Here is a 22,958-nt window from a genome sequence, read left to right as displayed (position 1 = left end):
GAATGTCAGAACGAATAGTCGGTAAAAGCATAATTCTATCTCCTATTATTCTGTGTTCAAGTAAATCTAACAAAGTTACAAGTGAGTTATCTGCTAAAATTTGTATCTGATTTTTTGTAAACCTCTTTGCCCAAAAAGAAGAAACAATTAATGTTTTAAGCATTGTGTTTTTGTTTAATTCTAGATTTTTCAAAAATTGTACTGTTTTGTCAAAGTATATTTTGGTTGATCCTGGGTATAGGAGTTTTAAAAATTTGCGATTTTTTTGTAGTGACTTTACACCAAAATTGTTTAGTAAAAAATTGATGTCAACTTTGTAGAATTTGAGTAGTATACCCAGGGAAGAAGAGGGATATAGACGGGCATGGTTTAGGAGATGTAGTAGGCTTGGCATAAAAATTGAGATGCTTTGACTTTCGGGTTTTAAGATCTTTAAACCACCCTGCCAAAGATTAAGCTCAATTTGTTTAGATGCAACCTTGTATCTGTAACTTATTCCTTCATTCGATTTAGATGACCACAAGAATTTAGACATAACTTTCCATAGTTTTTTAGTTTGAGTACTATTAGGTGAGTAGACACGAAAAATATGAAAACACATGGAATTTAAAAGTGACATGCAAAGGTTTCTACGTTTTATTATACTATAGTTACTAAATAGTGGATACTGTTTTGCCTTCCTATCTAGTTTTTGGATAAGTTCATCATAAGTTAGTTTTGCTCCTTGTGTCATATCAAAAGAAATAATTATACCAAGGTGTTTAAAATAAGGTTGAACTTTTCCAATTATATCTAGGTTAGCAGGTTCAATACCATTAATTAATATCTTAGTTTTGGTGAAGTTTACTTTTAATCCAGTTGTTTCTTCTAATTTTGAAAGCAAGTTAAAAACTTTTTCAACATCTGTGTTATTTTTGAAGCAATAAAATTTCCAAGAATCATCTGCAAAAGCTGCTGCAGGTATAATTTTTGAATTTACATGCAAAGAAATGGCTTTAAATAATTTACTGTCAAGGCATGACATAAAAATATGATGAACAATATCATACAAAGTTGCAGCTGAGGGACCACCTTGAGGGGTCCCTAAAATGATATCAATAAACTCAGACACACATTTGTTAGCAATTGCTCTAAATCTACCCTTAGAAATTAAATTAATCCATGCATCAGCAAAGTTTCCACTAGGAAAGATATGCTTAAGTATTCTATGAAGCACTTCTGGTAAAACACGGTCAAAAGCACGTTGAATGTCAAATGAAACTAATTGTGCATTTATTTCATGTTTTTTGATGTAGTTCATAGTAGCAGTCATTGAAACGCTTGCTGTGTGCATATGTCTTCCTGGTATAAAACCATGTTGATCAGGATGTACTATTTGGTCTAAATAAGGTTTAACTTTACAATTTAATGATTTAGAAGAAATCTTATACATAGTTTCCATCATGCAAATACCTCTCAGATTTTTGGCCAGTTTTGGATCAGATCCTTTTTTGTTGATAAAAACTATGTTGCGATCTTTTATACTTGAGAAAGGTGATTTATCAATGTCAATACAATGAATGTGATTAAAGGCTCTAGTTGAAAAGTTAGGGACAAAATTAAAAAGAAATTCATAAAGAATTTTTGGTTCAGTGGAGATTCCTGGACAGCTATTGTTTGACATTGATTTTATCACATCTCTATACTCTTTAGTTGTACATAGAGGAGAAGAAAGTTTTGTTATTTTGGGGTAAATTTCATCTAAGCTAATGTCAAATTCTGTTAATAATGTATCTAAAGAAGAGATAGGAACATTAGAAGGTGCAACTATGTCTGCATGCATTTTACTTAAATGTTTTACAATGGTTAATGGATCATTTGTTAGTACATTATCAATAATTAAGTTATGCTCATTTTTAGTTTTTCTACGACAATGACTGAAGGTATAAGAGTTATTATTGCCATCTAATATCAAACCTCTTAAGAAAGCAGTTTCTGCTCTTATAAAGGATAAGTTTCTAAAAAATTCTTGCTGTTGGCTAATCAAAATTTTGATTTCATCAATTTTTTTAAGGTTTTTATATTTATCTAGATCTGCATAGAGCTTTGAAATTTCTTTGTCAAAATCTTGTGTTTTGTTAAAGGAATTAAACTTCAGTTTTGAGAAAAATTTATCATGATGTATTTTTAGGTGTTTAAGTAAAGCAAAAAGCACTGATAAATCTTTATATTCTGGTTTGTTAAATGAGAAATCTATGTCTACATTTTCTTTATTTTCAGAGTAAAATTCGAATTCTTTTCTTGTACTTTCATCTGCATTGTCAAATAGAAAAATAGCTGTTTCTTTTTTCATAAGCTCTATGAAATCAGGGATTTTAAAAAGATGTTTTTGCCAGCTGGGGGGGTTATAGACATACTTTTTTTGTACACCAACAGTAAGAGTTTTATGATCAGAGAAGGAGTTATATTTAAAGCTTAAATGATTGAGGTTAGTATTGTTAGAAAAGCAGTAATCAATAACAGACATGCTTGTAGATCTTTCCCCCCTCCCCCTCCACGTGCAATCAGTTTGCATGTTCAGTTTTTTAGCAACATCAAATAAATTGTATTTATCTACAAAGTTTAGTAAGGCACGTGCTTTAGTTCTATGCTCTGGTCTAGTAAAACTAATATTCATATCACCTATAAGTGTAAAATTGGTAATATTTCTTTTTAAAAGAAAATTGTCTATTTTTCTTAGGATTTGAATTGTAGATTCTGTATCACAAGGCAAATAAACAGTAATAATTTCGAATTCAGATCCTTTAGAAATAACTTTAGCATACATAGCATGAGCAGAAGATATGACTTGAATATTTGTTTTATCAAAAGATATACTTTTGTCACAAAACATGAAAATCCCTGCCTTTGGTTTAGGTGAACATGTTTCGCCCACATAATCCATATTTGGAGGAAGTTTTAATTGTTTGTGATCAGCATCTAATTTAGTCTCTAAACATATGTATAAAGATGGAATATATTTAGCACTAGATACTAGTTCTCTAATTTTGGGAGGAACGCCTTTCATTTTATTTTTGCTCCTTGAATGAATGCCTAACCCCATAACATTAGCACAAACAATGTTAAAATTTGCCATAATTTCTTATTGAGAGATATGGCGCCCTCAAAATCTATCGTATATAGACCCTTAGTTCAATTTACTATAAAGAATAGAGAAGCCTTGAACTGTGGCAAGTAGTGTGAATATGATAATACCAAAGCCCGAATATCGGACTATAATACACAAGTTTAGTATAATGTAAATAAAAGAAACAATATTGTGTTCATACAAAACAGGAACAGTGCGATAATAAACATTACAAAATTAAATTTGAGATTTTTAGTAATATTTACTTCTTAGTAGATGATACATTCTTTGCCTTTTGTGTTTTGTGTGAACACTTTAATGACACATCAATAGGATTAAAAAATCAAATAACACAAGGATGACAACATCCATAGAAGCGAAGCTCAGAAATGAAAGAACAAACGAATATTAACACTTGTGGAAAGTCGGAACTGCAAATATTAAGTCTATACAAAATTGTAAGTAAATTTGTTGCAAAACTGATCAGATACATAATACTGTATAAGGACATACTGACGTTTTTTTTAAAGACTTGATTATTGAGATGCTTTACTTATAAATTGATTGTGCCTTTCTGTAATAGGAATCAGTATTAAAAATTAATGAATAGGTTAATTTTAGCATACAAAATTTGTTGTCAAAAAGTAAAAAAAAATCAGTGTTTTAAATGGACCTACGGACTTTCTGGTAGTGATTATAGAGTTGCTACGATTTCTAAGTCGTACCTAACTGTTATAGTTGTCAGCGTGCAATGTTTCGAATAGACATGACAATTCTAATCTGTTTGAATTTATGAACATACGGACGGACGGACAGACCCTAATTATAGAAATCTTCGCCTTTTAAAAAAACTAATAGCAGGATAATAATTTGTTGTATAGCAAAGCTTTATCAAGAAAAACGTTAAATAGATTTATCTAACATTTTTATCAATTTAACTTATTTTAAACAGAAAATAAAGATTTTGTTGTGAATCATGAGAAGAAAAATAAGGACAGATCAATTTCCATTAGTTGTATTTTTTAATATTATTTTAATTGAACGAATTAAGTGAATTTTAGAGTAGCTTTACTTTTTAGGAGTATATTCTTGTTGGAGGCAATAATTCTGTAAGCTGGGCTGGAGCAGGGGGTGTGCCGATCTGGGATGGAGAGACTGCAAAGGGTATGACAGGACATAGCATAGGGGGCACAATGAGGGTTATTTGGTTGTGTATAATTGAGGTCAGATTTGTGGTTGGTGTTACAGGGAGGTTGTCTGACGCATGATTTTGTGGTATTGAGGTTGAATAATCATGCATATCTGTACCCTCCGACCTGTAACTCTGTTCTGGTGTGCAGGAACCTGAAAAGGAAGGCCTAATGCCCTTAGAAAAGGGTGTAGTAGGCCTAGAATCATGAGGTTTGTGTGTTGGTGGTGAGGGTTGTCTGTCTGCGTCGGGCTGTTCATTCTCGTTCTTATCTCCAACATAGGGCGGAGGTGGCATTATATCATCCTTGTTGTATGGCAGATTTTGCTTTTTTTTATGCCTCCTTCTACGCCTCTTTGATTGGATAGGAGTACTTAATATACAGGGTGGGGCAAATAAGACCGGACAAATTCTAACTTCTAAACAAATAAACATAAAATCGTCAATTTTAAAGATTTTATTGAATTTTACAAACTGGCAAGCAAAATAGGTATATGTATGACGAGTAGATAATTCAACAAAATCGCCGCCAGCCTCAATCACCGCCTCTATCGGCCACCTCAACCGCTGGCAGGTCCAGGTTAAAATGTACCTGTCAAAGCTGGCGTAGTTCTCCTTGATAGTGGCAATGAGGGAGGTCTTTGGGGTATGGGCACGTCTATTGGTGCATGCTTCAAAGTAGCCCTAGGCCCAAAAGTCCATTGAATTAAGATCGGGCTGCTGGGAGGCCACATTTCCTTAGGAACATGAGTGACCGCCAAATTGACAAAATCCATATTTTTGCTCTCATTTGGGCTAGGATTTAGCTACAGTGGACTTTAAGTACTCAAAATGCGTGTCTCGGTGAGCTTAAGACACACAAAAATGTTTGGGTCAAATTTCCAACTCCTTCCCTGTCGGGCCCTACTGTTTGTGATTTCTTAAGGCTCAAAATCTTGAAAAATCGATCTCATTTCGGCTAGGATTGAGCTAAAATGGATTTAAACACGGCAAAATGTGTGTCTCAATAAGCCTAAGACACCCACAAAATTTGGGGTCAAGATTCCAACTCCTTCCCTATCGGACCCTACGTTATGTAATTTTGCGCATTAACCACCGGCGCATTTAGAATCTGCCTTGTTGAACATTTGCGCGGCCAGCTCGGTGTACACGTCTATCTTCGTCCCAATTTTTTTTTGTGCTAAAAGGTCATTACCTAAGCTTTTTATAGTGTGGTCAAACGTCCTGATTGGTCAAGTAGTTTTGGCGCTATGGCCGTTTAAAGTTTGTCCGGTCTTATTTGCCCCACCCTGTATATTCTGTACTCTCAATCGATGTTGACTGTGATAGTTCCAACACATGATTTCTGACAATATTTTCCAGCTGGAAAAAATATTCAGATTTGAATTCTGTGTCGTATAGAGGAATTACAAACCCACTCATATATAGTTCTACGCATTTTGCGTCAGAAAAACTAGTATATTTGCTGTTTGAGGCAAGTTTAACCGAGTAAAGGGGCCCTAACTTTTCGTCAAATTTTGTACAAACAAAATTATTTAGACTATATGACGAGATTTGCCCTTCCTGTTTGAGCCTACTCAAAATGACTGAAAGACATTTCACTTGGTGTCTTAAAATTGGGTAACTGTTTAAGCAGTATAGTATAGGAGGTGCATTACTGCCTAAATTGTGCTTTGCTATAGCAACTCCAGCTTTTCGGCATTCAGGGTTGTAAAAATAGATGTTAGCAGCATTAGATTTAGTTTTTATCACTGATTTCACTAATCTAGGTCCACCAAAGGCGTAGCCAATAGAGGTGATGCTAGTGTTTTTAAAAGATTTTAGGCTAGGTATGTGTGCTGAGCTGGCTACATCATATAAGAATGGAGTTAGAGTGTCACTCTAAATTATTAGGTAAATTTTGGAATTATGTTAAATTCCCTCCATCTTTTAACCAATAAAAACCATAAAAGCTACTGGAGGGGTTTATATCCCCCCTCCTTCCCCAAATATTGACACCCCCTAAAAAGATTGGTTCAAGCCCCTTAGTATTAACAAATTTTTGGTAATTTTACAACAAATGTATTATATACTTTAAATAAATATTTTTTATCTCTACGCATTAACAAAAACTTACCTTAAAATGCTGGGATGAGACGAACTTTTCTGTCCTTGCTCTTTTTCTCTGCAAAAAAAAAAGATTTTTGCAATCAAATGAATATGCAACTTTATGCATATTTTTTTGAAGCAATATTTTAGAATCATGCCAACAGATATTCAAAAATTTATAACATAAAATTTTAATATAAAATTGTTATAGCAAATTTTTTTAGAGGAATAGAAAATTTTTAAGGATGTATTGAAGTCTGTATGTATTGAAGAATGTTGAAGAGGACTACAAAAAATAAACGATTGCATATCTAAATTATATGGGTCATTTTACATCTACTACTTACTAAAAACACCGACTAGTTATTTTTTTTAACACAAAAGTAAGGACACGTTCTTTTAGGTATTACAAGGCATAATTGTAAAAAATAACCTAATATTTCTTCATCTTTTCACTTTTTGGGTTATTTATAGGTGTCATTCACACCTTAATTACGAGATCTCTGCAAAAAAAAGATCTTTCTTTTTGGTCCACTTTCAATAATAGATAAAGCAAAAGAATACTTTATGAATTAACAAGAATAAGCGAATGTATCTTAGGATATGGAATGACTTCAGTGCTAATTATAAACTTGCACCTACTATTAAAAACAGCTGAGATAACACGCTCACCCACACATACATACACACAAACAATATTAAATTTAATTTCTATTTTAACATTATGTATTATAATAAATTTATAAAAATTAGATTATTCATTTTTTGTAAATTCGTTAAAAGAATAAATGCTTTCAAAATACTTTAGTAAAAAACAAAAAAAATGGCTTGTTAAAAAGCCTGAATTTAATATATGTGACTCACTGACTAGATGACACTACTACTCTACTTTTAGCTATTTAACCGCGTGTAATGAATTTGTCTGTGTGTGTGAGTAGGTGTGTTACTGTGTATATTAGTTGTGTGTGTGTGTATGTGTGTGTGTTATTGTGTATATTAGTATGAGTGTGTGTGTGAGAGAGTACCTGGATTGGCCGTTGCCGGATCTGGCAAGTTGCCCGTCATCATTATGAACCTGGCTTTCTCCACTAGCCGGCTTCAAATCACCCCCTATCCCTGTCTCTTCCTCCCGGGTTGACCGCTCCGCTTTCTCTGATGCAACCTCTCCCCCCTTCCCTAATTCACAGTCTTCCCTCTCCCCGTTGCCTCCTTCCACCTCTCCGTTTATCCCAGCCAACTTCTCCTTCTCCCCCTCACTCTTGGTGGGGGGTGTCAATTGTAGGTTTTCGTTCTGCCTATCATTAAGAAATATTTACACAAAATCCTATTCATTTAAACAAGATTATAAAAGAGTTATTAGCTTAATTAAAAATCTCCAAAAATAGAAGAACTTAGTTAGAAATCCCTTACTTTGGTTATATGTCAAATCTGTCCCCTTTAATTACTATTACCACATCAGGCGCCTGACATAACAGCAGTATGTAACTTTGATCAAATCATTAGTTATGATGCGGTTTGGGAAGGCTATACTTTTTAAAAATATAACTTTTAATTAATTTTTTAGTGGTTTTTAATAGTGGTCCATTTTGAACTACTAGGAAATTTTTCTAAAATAAATATGTCTGAATAAAATTTTGTTGATAGATTACACATTTGTTCCTTAGTATATTTATTTAGATGTCTATTCAACTCTAAGTTGTTCCACCCCTAGCCTAAAGAAGGAGGGAGGTTTCTCCTCGCAGATATATTTGTTTCAAACATGAAAAGTAACAAGGATGACAACATCCATAAAAGCGAAGCACTGAAACGGTAGGACAAACGGACATTAACACTTGTATAGTATCTGAACTGAAAAATCGGAACATAAATGTATAAATGTCGAATCAAAATTGTAGGTAAATTTGTTGAAAAACTGCTTAAAAACAGGATAATGTTTATGGACATACTTACATTTTTGGACTTGATTATAGAGTTGCTTCGCTTATAATATTGTTCTTTGTTGTCCCAGGAATCAATATACCAAAAATCAGATCAAATGGATAATTAAAACACTTGAAAATTTGTTGTTAAAAAAGTAGAAAAATCAACATGTTTAAAATGGACGTACGGACATTCTGGTAATGATTATAGAGTTGCTACGCTTTCTAAATCGTACCCAACTACTGCAGGAATCATCATGCAAAGTTTGAAATCGATAGGACAATTCTAACATGCCTAAATTAACGAATAAAAGCTATCTATCTCGGACGGACGGACGGACGGACGTACGGACAGACGGACGGACGGACGGACCGACCCTAATTATAGAAAAGCTTCGCTTTTAAAAATTAGAAAGAGGGAGAAATTTTTCTGAGTTGTTTTCTTTAGAGGTTTAACCTATCCTTCCCTAAATTCAATTAAGTAAAACCTGAGCTTTTACGCAATTTAAAATTTCCCCAATTGCTATAATCAATATTACTTCTTATGTAGAATGAAATTATTAGTAACAAAGTCTTGACACTTCTAGGTACCATTTAATTAAAATTTAACAACAGTTTAAAAGCTAACAAATGAGAGATCGTATTTATGATACTTTGGGAACCAATATTATTTACAGACAAATTTCCTTGAATTTTGGACACCTAAAGTTTGAATGATTTAATTATGATAAAATTTGATAAGCCAACAAATAAGTGATCATGCTTATAGATTTACATAACAATTTGTATAATTTACAGTCTCCTATCTCACTGACTAAACTGCATAATTTTGCTTAATAATAACTCAAATTTTAATACCTTTCTAAAAGATCACCATTCTGATGTTCTTGACTAACCGCCATTTTAGTTTGTTCAGATATTGAAACCTTCTTCGTGGATTTTTTAATCACTTTCTTTACAGAAATAGCAGCATCATTTTCAGATGCTTCGTTTGCATTGGCAGTAGCACTATTATAATTACTTTCAAGGTTTGGTGACTCCTTGAAGCCGTGTGAGGAATTATTTAATTGGTTTGATAACTCTTGATCTTTAAAGGGAATTTATATATTTTTAGGTTGAAAGCATGACTTATTTGCCTTCAATTTTTCCGCCAGTCACAATTTTTTTTAATAAAGGTATATTTTTTACTCTTAACATCAATTTTTGCAAAGTTAGAAATGTAAATATGACATTTTTTATAAATAAATAGATTAATCTGAATGTTAAAATAAATCCCTTTAAGCTCTTGATTATGAGATTCTTGGTATTTTTCAATTTGAGAATTTTTTAATTTTGAAAGCTCGTTTGTTTCTCCAGTTACTTCTTCTGTACAAAGACAATTAATTTATCATTTAAAAAAGTTGGTTTTGGGATCTTATGATGTGTGACGTTAAAAAATACATCTAAAAAGGAAGGATGAGATAAAAATGAGCATGAAAACACCCCAAAAAAGAGATGGATTTTTATGACGTCATACATAATACTTTAGACTTTCTCATCTTATGTATTATACAGCTTTTAAACCTAGCGTCAACGCCCCTAAATCAAAGAGAGGTTTGAGGACGATTTCTCTTAATTAGGGGGGTAGAGGTACCCTCTCTTAAAAAACACATTTTTAGGACCTTTTAGCGGTTGACAAGATCTTTCGGTATAAACGCACAGACAGATATAGAAACACATCCTGTTACTTTTACATATCCATCTATAAATAATTGCTCATGTTCCTGAATTTATACGTTTATGTGCACCTTTTATTGATTTGTTTACACTTCGTTTTTTCTCTGTTCTACTGCTGCTTTGTCCAGTAACTTGCTCTTTGAAGTTATATATAATACAAAAATGCTTTGTAATATTTCAGACAGTTTTCGCGGATAATAAAATAAAAAGTATAGGATTAATTCTACGTTTGTTAGCGCTTATGGGCCGAAAGCGCTGGCAAAAAACAACCCAACAAAACCTAACCTAAGTTATGTATTGGGGGTTATAACTTTTTTGGAGAAACCTCCTATCTGAAAGGCTGTTATTTTACCAATTACAACAATTCTTTGGATTCAATGGATTGGTAGCAGGGATCCAAAGGGATAAGACAATGTCCGATTAATTGATTTACATCCACAATGATTCTACACAAAATTACCCCTTAGATTAAAATTAGTGTTTGAAACGTTTGGACACTTAACAAATTGAACCAACCAATTAAGATTCAATAAAAGTTCCCAAGGTTGTTGAGCCATCGAATAAGAAAACGTTATTACAAGACTTTGAGGACGAGTGTAACAAACCGCCCTTGATTAACAGTGTAATCAAAAAACACCAATTTGAGCTTGTGCCATGTTTGGCAGGGAGGGAGGGGACATTGGCTATTTATTACACTAGTCTCCAAAGTTTTATGATAGCGTTTTGTTATTCGTTGGCTCAACAACTTTGAATTTCATTTGTTGGTTCATTAAGTTATGTGTCCAAACATTTTAACCGTATATTGTAATCTACAAAAGGAGTAATATTGTTTATCATAATCGGAAATGTATATAAATTTTAAGGCCACTGTCTTATCTCTTTAGATTCTTACAATTTTGGACTTTTATCCAGAACTATAGTGATATGTAAATCTTATATTTTGTGTATATACCAGACCTAGAAGATTTTCTAAAGGTTCACTAACTTGTCTTGATGATTCTATAACTGCCCGGGTTAACTGTTCCAACTTTACAAAAATAATCCATAAATGTATATTACATATATGTATGGATATTATAATCATTAATCATTAATGTCTTAAACAAGGTTGACAACATCCATAAAACCGAAGCTCTGAAACAGTAAAATAAACGAACATTTGTAGAGTATTAGAACAGAAAAAGCAGAAGATATGTTTTGACATTATTGCATATCTCTAAACAAAATTTTAAGTAAATTTTCTGTAATACGATGCTATGACTTTTTAGTATGGCTGAGAACCGGTTCTAATTTAGCGGATATTAATAGTTTTTAAAGCCATACTAGAATAATTTATAAATGTCAATATGGATTAATTTCCTTTTTATTTACATCACTAGAAGAGTCGTCATGATCAAGTAAATCTTCTTCGTCACTCTCTAAACCATTACTGATATCGGCTAGATCTGTTCACATTCCATTTTCAGGATTAGGTAAGTCATCTTTTTTATAGTCAAATTTAGAATGGGTCAGATTGGCTGCGACTAAGAAAATATATTCAACGTATAGTTCCCGGTAAAATGTTGCTGCAATTGAAAATGAATAATTATAATGGCTGCTAGCAGCCAACGACTGCTGAATGTACATGTTTTTTTTGCAAATCGGCAGAATAAGGTCTACAAATAATTTAAAATACCAAATTATGCACAGGGATCCCTTAACAAGAAGAAAAGTTCTTAAAATACGCCTTTTTCGTGCATTTATGTTTGCTGCGAGATGACATTGAATTATTGCGTATAATCTACAGAAAATTTTATTTTTTTTCCTAGGCCAAACATAACGCGATTGTCCAGCCGTTTGCCAAGTGTCAGCTTACAAATTAGAGAAATTTTGCAATTCTGCAACATTTAATTAACTGTTCTTTTGTATTGATTTATTTCATTTAAATTTAAATGCTTTAAATAAATAAAATAGCTAAAAACCACCACCGGACCAATGGGGATCTTACCAATCCTTTGAAATTCCTTGAAGATGTACTGAAGTTGCAGGTTGTGGTTGGAAGTCACCGTTTACACCATTTATCAAAGAATTCTCTACAAAATAAATAAAAAATTTCAATCAAAATTTTGTTGGAAATGTATGATATATGTAAACAACAATCTGCTACAAAAAATGTTTAAGCCTATTAGTCTTTCCCTTTTATAAATGGACGTTTTATTTTAGAATAGCTTTGCTACACGAAATTGTCGAATAATGTGGGTTAGTAGTTTTTCATTTTTTGTTTTTTACTATAGGTCAGGCTTGGTTAGATTATATTCTGTACTGGATGGACCCAAATGTTTAGGAAAAGATAAAGTAAACCCCCAACCTTATTTTCAATTTATTTCAAAGTAAGGGGTTGTGGGTTATCAGCGTACAACCAGCACTTTATGGGAAAGCACCAAATAAACTTGTACAATACCTTCAAATGTTACTAGCGTACCAACCGCACAGGTTGAACTTGGTTGTGCAGATTCTAATTCTGATTTTCTAGAACATTTTTCTGTTGATTCTAGATACAATACTATATAATAGCTGGAATCCTATAAATTCAGGAGTATTTGGTATAACTATCTTGCATTTTGTGCTTGAATCTAATATTAATAAGGCATTATAGACTTATTTAAATGTAAAAAGTATAATATAAAAGTAACAGTTTTTTTGTCAGCATGCCTGTGTCTCTGTCATATTGCTCTAATTTTCATTCAAAGCTTATTTTTTTTGGAGGGCATCATCCCAAAAGATCACCCCACCACCTATAATATGATAACTCAACCCCCCCCCCCCCACCCTCCCCTCAACTCTCCAAACTAAATAGTATTATTTCCTTGGGAAGTTTTTGAGTCTTTTCGTTTCTTTGATTTCTCTGATTTTTCTGATTTCTTTTTACTTTTCTTCTTTTTATCTTTATCAATAATATCTTGTTGTAAATTTAGGTTGAATTTGGCTCTCCTCTCCTCTAATGACTGCTGATTTCTTCTAAATAAATGCCATCATATTAAGATATAATAAGCTAACTTAATTTTAACAACTTTATCAATAAAAATAGAATTTGATTTTTAAAGATAATTGAATTAAAAAGAAAGTAGTTTTTTCATATAAGAATGTTAAAATATTAAAATTTATATATTTTACTGTTTATTTTTTTAATCCCCCCCCCCCAATGATTTTTTTTTTGCTAAAAGTTTACAATTAACATTCAGCTCAACTGCAAGGTTGATCATATTATTAAAAATTTTTACATTTGAAGCAACATGTTCTGCCTTCATAGTTATACAAATTTCTTTATTTTTACTTTTAATATCTAAATTAAATTAATATGATTTATGTCATTTAGACTGAAGAGGATGCCATGTTCATCAAAATATATTTCAATGCATAACTATTAACTAAGAAGTATCAGAGATTTTACTCGTTAATTTACTTTTTTGTACAAACCAATCGTAAAAAAAAACAGACAAACCTAACATTACATGAATACAACTGCATTCATTACTTTATTATTCCTTTTAGCTGGATTTTACTTATATCATATTTACAATTAGATATATTATAGAATTTTCTTAAGAGCATGCATCTACTCTACATGATATCTGTCCGTTTTCAATCCATTTGATTGAGAATAAAGAAAATATTAATTGCCTAGATAAAGTTTATGTGTATATTGTGAAAATGTAATTTTTGTTGTCAATCTAGGTTGCTAATATAGTCCTTAGATATTAGTCAATACGTTCCTCCAAACAAACAAAAATTTTAGATATATATTTAAGTTTGGTAGAAATCAACATTATTATTGTTGCGCTACTTATGAACAATGAATATAATCATCCTTGTTTCAATTTATTTTATTTCATAAATATTCATATTCTGCAAAAAGCTGAATAAAATTTATTCAATATCTTATTAAAATCTTTATATAAGCATTTCATGTGTGATTTTTTTTAAGTATTTGAATTTATCAATTATATTTTTCATAGCAAATCTACTTTATAATTAACCGTGTGATTTGTCCTTCATTAAACCATATTTCTTTTGCTAACCTATAATCTCGCCATCTCTTCTTCTTCCTCACCCAATTTTTCAAAGTAAGAATTTGTTTCAAAAAGCTTCGTTAATATTGTATCATCCTTGTTAAACTTTTCAGATGCATATCATCTCTATGAGTATTCTCTTCCCTCACCCACTCTTACCCTCTCTCACTTACTCCAACATAAAAGTTGAATATCGTATTAGAGTTTATGCTATTAGAGTACCTTAAGGCACAATGCTTTCAAAGTATATTAGAGTGCATGTAGGATATCACCTCTTTTACTCTTTTAGTTAATTTTTTGTAATATTCCATTTTGTACTTTTTATTAGATTGTTAAAAAAACATTTAAAATTTTTTTTTTGAAATGAAAATGAAATTAATATTTCAAAATCTATCTCTCCTTCTCCCTGTATATGTCGGTCTTGTTTCCTACCTAGTTTATGATGTAAAACAAGATATATACTCAACTATTCCTTTTAATTAATCTCTAGAGGCTAGTTTAACAATATCAGATATGAATATTGAATAATAATATAAAAAAGTATTATAACATCAAGATAAATAAATGTACTTATAATTTTTATAATTTATCATAGAATTAATAACATATATATTACACCAGTAAATATAGAGGCTTAAATATCTTGGCTGATAAAAATATATTTTGATTTACCAGGCTTTATACAACATCATATGTGTAGCTCCTTGCAGTGTGTCATCAATTCCACACACTATACCTTATTTAATAAAAAAATCTAATTTTTGACAATTACATTATTACTTCTAAGACAATATACTTCAATTTTATATTGCTTTCAAAGAGAATGGCCCCTCCCCTCATTTGATTTTAAAATAAGTTAAAAAATTAAAGGGAGGAGGTTTTTTTCATGCCTTTCTCCTAAGTGGATAACTAAAACTACGGGCTTTTACAGTACTCAATAAAACCTAACTGAAAGTAATAAACAAACAATCGAAAAACCAACTCTGTCACTTATTTTCAGTTTATTTTAAAAATAGGAAAGGGGGGTTGGGATTGGTGCTCTAGACGGCACTTTGAAGGATTGCGCAAATTTCTTGAGTTGGTACTTATGCGACAATGATGGTATACCAAGTATGTAGCTATTTTATGATGTGCATAAGATAAATGACTTTACACTACCACAATTTACACAACTTTAGCTGCGCCCATAGACTCCAAAAGGCTCACCAAATAAATAGTCTAGACCACTAGCGCGCGTTAGAGGGTCTCAACAACCCCCTTGAATTTTAAATTAGAAAGAAATTTTCCCCCATCTTTCCCACTTAAATGGTTTCACATCCCCTAATGAATTGCTATGGACGCCACTGGTCTAGAATAATTGAATTTTATATATATATAATATATCATTGTTTAATAGTTTGCCGTTTTTTGCTTGATATTGCTGCGCTACTTATGGAAATAATTGTTTACTTGTTAGAAAAGAAAAGGTTTCACTGATAATAGTTAATTGAAATATGTTGCTTTAGATCTTACTTTCAAAATTCAAGTAAAAGTACAGATGGGGCACGAGTTCTATGTAACTCTACCCACAGGAAGGGGACCCTGTGCGGACTTTCAAATGTATCTTTAAATATCAGCCAATAGGGTCGGAAATATAAACAATGCCAATTAAATAGTATACGAAAAAGGTCAACATACTTGAACCAGGCAGTTGTCTAGGTTATACATCTATACTTATGCATTTATTCTTTAAAATATTGACACAATTCAAGTTTTTAAAGTAAATACAAACAAAGTTATAAACAGACTGCGCTATTAATTTACCTTATTTCAGCAATTTGATTTTCTATATCTTCTAAATCTGAATCATTATCAAGTCTAAAATTTTAAAAATAAAAAAAATTATCTTAGATATCTGAAAATCAAGTGTAGTTAATCCATTAGAAAAATAAAAATAATGACTAAACAGTAAAAGATTATATATGAGGAGAACAATTCGCAGTCCTCAGATTTGACTATAAGCGGAAGTGATGGGACACCAAAACAAAAGGCACGCGGCATTTGTCGTCGTTATTTCAAAACGAAGCTTTTTTACAATCAGGGTCTGTCGATCAGTCTATGACATAAATCTCTAATAGTTGAATTTGACATGTTAGAATTGTTTATTAATTTCAAACTTCAACTGATAATTCCTGAATTAGTTAGGTACAACTAAGGAAGTATGCACTCTATAATTTTTACGATAAAGTCCGTATGTCCTTATTAATTTTTAGATTCCTTAGATATTTTGACATAAGCAAAGTATCTTAATAATAATTACTAAAGGAGATTAATAAAATATATTGTATTTATGCTCAGATTTCGAAGCAAAGTTCGTTCTGTTTGTTTGTTCATTTGAATTGTTGAGCTTCGCTTTTATCCTTTTTATATATAAAATTTTTACCTGTTAACACCTTGTGTATCTATCAGACTTATACCTCCTCTGTTTAGCTACAAACATTATTTTAATTTTCTAGATGTTTAAGAGATATTTAGGTTCATATGTACACAAACATACAACATGGAATTTTTAGGGCTATGTTTAAAAATCAGGTACGTGTGAATTTTTTATATCACAGGAATCTAAAGGGATAAGACAAAGGCCGATAAATTGATGTACTATTACATCACCAAAGATGATACACAAAATTTACCCTGCTGTAGATTAAAATTAGTTGTTGTAACGTTTAAACAATCAACTTAATGAGTCAACCAATCAAAATTCACTTAAGAGTCCAATGTTGTTCAGCCAGCGAATAAGAAAATGTTATTATTATAAAATGAAATTATAATGTCAGAAATTAGCACTTTTAAAATAAAAAAAAACGAATGATTGTAGGTAAAAGAAAAGCATAAAAATTTTCTGGTTTGTACTTTTAAAATGAATCATTATTCCAAAGAAAAAATACATTAAATTAATAGTTATGTGTTTAATCCCAAGAGCATAGACAAAAAGAAGTTTATCCATTAGATTATAGACATACAATAAATAGAGTAAAAAGTTGGTTTAGGTCTGAGTGGACTTTTTGATTGATCTCTAAAGCACAGAGTGGGCCAAATAAAGAACAAGAATGACAACATCAAAAAGTGACTAAGAACAATAAATCATGGAATGGACAAATAGAAAGTGAGTTATAAAAAAGATTTTTAGTTGTCATAACAAAGAAAGGAAAGAGAGAAAATATAAAAATCTATATAAAAGATCACAAAACCTTTAAAATAATTCTTTACATCTTTTAAAGCATGACTGACAGACAGACGAAAAAAACAATGTAAAGACTAGATACTCAATGTCATAGGAATATTCACTAAAAATTTCTGCTGTCTAATTTGTAATAGCAGTCAAGAAAATCATATCCACTCCAAAGCGTTACGGACTGACTGACAGAAGGGCAGACAAAACGAAATATAGAGTAGCTTTGCTATTGAAAATAGTTTTTTATTATTATCTACAGGCGATTTTGATGTGGAATATGATAAATTTAGGTTTTTTGTGTAATCTGACGAGTGTTTGATTAAAATTAGTTAGATTTAATTCGAAGGGTTCATGAAATATATTTTCTACGAATGATTTTATGAAAATATGTAATCTATTTTTTTTTCTTATGCGGGTCTATGTCTGCCTTTTATGAAAGTTTTAATAAAAACTTGTAAAGTTATAATCTTCAAACATTGTATTGGTCTAGAAATATTTACTTACTGTTAGGAAAATAGGATTTTAGTATATTTAGAAGAAAAGTAAAGATTTAAGTATAATAAACCTTCAAAACTTTAACACATAGCGCATCCGCTCGTTGTCGGAAAGGTGATAGGTTCGAATCTCGGCCGAACACCAAGATATATCTAAAGACTTTAATTTGGTTCCTTCTGCTGTTATGTTAGGGTAGTGGGAATACTTTGCTTAGATTATTACAATGATGAGCTGGGATTTTCTGACAAAGGTTAAATAATTAAAGTCTAGGTTTCACTTGGAATCAATCAGGGAACATGTAATTTTAATAAAATTTTAATTTAAAATGCATTTAAGTAATAGGAAATATTTATTACTGTTTATTACACTAGTCGCCAAAGTTTTATAATAACGTTTTCTTATTCGTAGACTTTGATTGGTTAAGTGGTCAAACTTTTTAACGATTAATTTTAATTTACAGGAGGGATCATCCTGTGTATCATCATTAGGGTTGTACATCAATTTATCGTCCATTGTCTTATCCCTTTAGATCCCGGACAAGAAACTAACATAGATAATTACTTATTTTTCTGACTTTAATTTAATATACCTTGATACAAGCTTGGTCAAGCAGAGGTCAACACAAAGTACATTTCTTATGCAGTAAAAAAAACTTTAGAAAACTTTATATTTTATGAAAAGCAAAGATAATCTTCTAGTCTTTTTTGTCAGTTTTTTTTTATGAATTCTAAGATGCTTAGTTTGGATTAGTTTAAGCTTTGTATTAAATAGTAGTTCTTCCACGTATTCGTCAGTTCAAGGAATAATACCTGTTTTTTTATATCTATTATGCGCTACTTATGGATAATAGTTCTTGTTCCTTTTTTACCTAGCTTATACAACAATAATAATAATATAATATTATACAATTGAAGGTCTTTATAATATAATGCCTATAAAAAATGACGTCATAGACTACAATTGACCAATATACAGACTCAATTACCAATGTGGGCCAGTATACATTTTAATTGACAAATGGTAAGTCGGTATGACATCATTTGTATAGGCACTATCAAGGACGTCCAATCGGGGGGTAAAGGGGTAACCCCCCCCCCCCAAATGAATTTTACACCCCCAAAAAATTAAACAGCTTGGACGTCCTTGTCTATATAATATAAAGATTACCCCCCCCCCCTAAAAGAATTTGGCCGTAGACACCCCCAAAATTTAGAAATTTGAATTTTTAACACCCCTCCCCCCCCAAATGAAAAAGCTTGGACGTCCTTGGGCACTATAAAAAGCTTCTATATAATATTATTTATCGAGAGGTTTTGATGATATCTACAGAAAAAAATCTACAATTCACTATTGCAAAAAAATAAATCTTATAAATCATTTCCTTTCTAGTGCCTGCAAAACTCACTTTGACTGTCTACCTTTCTTCAACTATTTGAAATAATTTGAGAAGATTCCCTCTTGAAAGTGGATAATTTGACCGTCGGTCAGTCGGAAGTGCTTCAAGGCACATGCCTTTTTCATTAATCAATTTATTTCTTGACAATATTTTTGTCAAATATATATGTTTTGTCTCATAATCTCTTTCGCAACCCTATTAAGATTGTCCTATGTGATATTAGTAACCACTGAAATGATTGAGTCCTCCGTTTAGGCGAAGATTTATACAGATCCAGGGATGGTTTTAGGCTATTTTCTACCCCATCCCTTCTTTTATATATAGAAAACCTTTATGCTAGGTCACAGCCGCTGGTCAAAAAAAACTTCATAAGTTTGTTTATATTCCGGTTCTAGGCCACTGATGTAAATATATCATTCTTGTTTGTCATATTTTTCTCTGAAGCTGTCAAAAGTGTAACAAGAAATAATGCACTTTGCCAGTAAATAAAATACCATTAATAAATGTATAATTATAGATGTATAACCCAGACAAATACCTGGCCCAAGTATTAAAGACACTTTTCATCTACTAGCAAATAGCTTTCTGCTCTTTTGTAGCGACTTGTCTGTGTTTATATTTCTGACGCTATTGGCTGATATTCACAGACCATAGTCGGCACAGAGTTTCCAATCCGTGGGTAGAGTTACATAAAGCTCCTGTCCCCTCTATTATTTTACTATTTGACACCATTAACAAATAAAATCACATTCAACAGTAGTGTAGCCGTATTAATTATCTGCTTTATAAATTGAAGTGAATTTAATAGGCAATGTCTTTAGTTATGATGCTATTTATTGAAGCCGAAATTACTTTGCCAATGAACAGGCACAAACAAAGAATAAGGACTTAATGACTTACAAATTTGTTGGCATCCTATAGGTTTTAACAATCAGTTTTTTACGGCATTTGCGTCCTCTATATCACTCTTATGAAAAGTGGATATAATTGACATAACATCGACATTATGACAACATCTTTAATTTTGCCCATGACACAGCCATTACCATTTAATCCATGTCCATTTTATAATAATACAATTAATATAATTTTATATTACCATTTTATAAATAGAATAACAGAATGTCAGCCTTAGTTTATTTTTTAAAATAATTATCGACGTAATTCAATAAAATTGTTGACGAAATTGTGTTTTGTTACACTTGGTACTTTATCTTTCAAATAGAAATATTTATCTCAAATATTAACTTGTGCCCACTGATTACAAGCCAAAGCTTACTCCTAGGAAGTGAGCCTTGATTTGTAATCTATTTAGAGGAAATATATATTCCAGTATTGCATCGAAACCGATTACTATCCACTTGATTATAACCGGTTCTCAGCCAAACTGAAAAATCATGTATAGCATTGTAATACAAATGATTTTCCACGAATATTAAAATGAAAATCTTAAAATTAATACCAGTTTAAGTAGCCCGGGTCATCGGCCGGTCGGAGCTAACAAAACTGGTTTTGATCTTATAGTCTTTTATTAAAATAATTGAGGAAAGCTGTCTATAATACGATGCGATACATAATTAATAATAATTAAATAATGTTTTCCTGTGCCAGACGGGTTTCCAACCTCTCAACAATATTCCTGAAAATAAAATAATATATTAAAATTCATAATAAAAATATTTCAAATAATTCGGAAGTGCTACTCCCTATTTTGAAATAAATTCAAAATTATGGGAAGTCCTAAACCCTGTTGGACATATATGTATCTGTGGATCACTACCCTAAACATTAGAGAAAACCAATAGAGGGAGAAGGGGTTAAATGACTGTATGTTCCTTCCCCTAGGACCCTGTGCCGACTTTCAAAAGGTTCTTTCAATATCAGCCAATAGCATCGTAAATATTAACACAGCCAAGTCGCTACAAAAAAAAGCAGAAAGAAAAATCAGCAATCATAGGAAAAGAAAGCCATTTTCTTGTTTTGTTGCGCTTGCTATGTATATGGACATAATTGTCCTGGTTTTGTTAAACCTTTATCTTTGTTTCTAATTAAATGTAGATTATTATATTCTATTCTTTTTTTTATAGATTAAGAATAGAATAGGCTTTCCCACTTAGCACTTAATTAACCACCCATCCCAATCTCACCCCCTTCTATTATTTTGTTGATTTTTACCATTTTTAACAACAAATTATGTGATGTAATAATCCAATTTTTGAACACTGATTCCTATGACAATAAAGTACAATGTTATAAGCCAAGTATTTCTATAATCAAGTTTAAAAATGTAAGTTTCAGAGCTTTGCTTTTATGGATTTTGTTATCCTTGTTGAACTAGCGTTAGTTATAAACCTTCCTTGGACCTAAAAGAAGATTTACTGTACAAGAAAACTATATCGGTTCAGCAGTTATCAAGATCTTAACCTGCAGACAGACTGGCTGACATGATTCCTGTTACTTCTAGGCATAGATTAATTTCAAGGTTTTATGAGAAGAGAGTCGAGGAATGCTTTCTTCACCCTTCTTAAAAGGACTCTCCACAGAAAAATCAACTTTGGATTTTTGAAAATCTAACCTGAAATCATTATTCTCTGTTCAATTTTAGGCATTTTTTGTTTTTGTGGCATCGCGATCGAAGCCCTTTGAAATTTTTTACCTCCTTTAAGTGAATCCTCCCGCCATTTAATTTGTGCTGCTTTAGTGGCGGACAAAATTTTCAAAGGGCTTCGATCGCGATGCCACAAAAACAAAAAATGCCTAAAATTGAACAGAGAATAATAGTTTCAGGTTAGATTTTCAAAAATCCAAAGTTGATTTTTCTGTGGAGAGTCCTTTTAAGGGGCTTAGAGGAGTATAAATTGGGGAATTGTTCTCCACTAGAAGCTAGCAGGAAAATTGCTTATTAGAATATTTATAAGACTTAATTAACAATAGTTTTTTTTCATTAATACTTTTTTCTTAGTTTTCCTTTGTATGGACTTTTACACCCTTTGGTTTATATTAACAACTAGCGGCTACGCCCCTAGAGGCCTCTAGTGGCACTTTAAATGTTTTTGTTTGATAAAGTCTCTACTTTAATTTTTTTGTACGATACCTCTTCATTTGACGTTGAAGTCTCCTAAACGTGTTTTAAAATTTCGATTTTTTTGTCATTTCTCTTGGGAGGGTGGTGGTACCCTCCCCCAAAATAGTTAAAAACCTTCCCGGGACTTATGAGAAGCTACCCTGTTAAGGAGAACCCGATCGGTTCAGCGGTTAGCGAGATCCTTCGGTACACACAGACAGACACACAGACAGACACACAGACAGACAGACACACAGACATCCTGTTACTTTAGTATAAGGATTGTCTAGTGTCAGAACTGAATAATTCAGAATATTGAATAAAAAAGTATATAAATGTTGCAAAATTTCTTGAATATGGGATATTAATAGTTAAGGACACACTTTTATTTTAATTACAGAGATTCCCTTGTAATATTGTATTCTCTTGTTTGAAATCGATAGGACATTTCTAACATACCTAAATTAACAATAAGAGCTGTAAAAGAAAAACTTTTTTCTTTTAAAATAAAGAGAGAAAAGAGTGTTTCTTAAGATTTCCTTCTTTTTACTTTATTTAATTTTATGTAAGAAAAAGAATTAATTGGGACTGAAAAGTTTTTAATTAGAGATGGGTCACCTCCGGGTTCCAGGGACAAATGTAATCCTTTATCACTACTTCACAGGACTACAATCTCTCACCAATGTCTCCTTTCCAGATCAGCGACACATTATTCCCTGTTT

General features: G+C 31.7%; 2 protein-coding genes across 2 annotated transcripts in view; both read right to left on the bottom strand.

Annotated features, from left to right (window-relative positions):
* LOC145326352 (uncharacterized) overlaps window positions 1-11,459 on the bottom strand; it is a 34,929-nt gene extending 23,470 nt beyond the window's left edge. Inside the window, exons 1-7 of the mRNA XM_080169661.1 lie at window positions 11,382-11,459; window positions 10,976-11,049; window positions 10,090-10,155; window positions 9,584-9,667; window positions 9,161-9,395; window positions 7,409-7,678; window positions 6,412-6,459 (exon numbers count right to left, since the gene is read on the bottom strand). Coding sequence (XP_080025787.1) covers window positions 6,412-6,459; window positions 7,409-7,678; window positions 9,161-9,204 — 362 coding nt within the window. The 5' untranslated portion in view covers window positions 9,205-9,395; window positions 9,584-9,667; window positions 10,090-10,155; window positions 10,976-11,049; window positions 11,382-11,459. The remainder of the gene's footprint in view (window positions 1-6,411; window positions 6,460-7,408; window positions 7,679-9,160; window positions 9,396-9,583; window positions 9,668-10,089; window positions 10,156-10,975; window positions 11,050-11,381) is intronic.
* A 451-nt stretch (window positions 11,460-11,910) lies between these two features.
* LOC145326532 (uncharacterized) lies at window positions 11,911-21,640 on the bottom strand. The gene is made up of 7 exons (XM_080169903.1): window positions 21,597-21,640; window positions 20,777-20,811; window positions 16,490-16,538; window positions 15,871-15,924; window positions 12,866-13,015; window positions 12,459-12,550; window positions 11,911-12,090 (listed from the first exon to the last, which is right to left on the bottom strand). Exons 1-7 carry the CDS (start codon window positions 21,638-21,640, stop codon window positions 12,002-12,004), a joined length of 513 nt encoding a protein of 170 aa, XP_080026029.1. The 3' UTR covers window positions 11,911-12,001.
* Between the last annotated feature and the right edge of the window lie 1,318 nt (window positions 21,641-22,958).

Source organism: Acartia tonsa, chromosome 8, assembly GCF_053477335.1.
Source record: "Acartia tonsa isolate MP-2025a chromosome 8, ASM5347733v1, whole genome shotgun sequence".
Taxonomy (NCBI): domain Eukaryota; kingdom Metazoa; phylum Arthropoda; class Copepoda; order Calanoida; family Acartiidae; genus Acartia; species Acartia tonsa.
The sequence above is the reverse complement of the archived record's forward strand: the minus strand, read 5'-3'. Positions and strand labels throughout refer to the sequence as shown.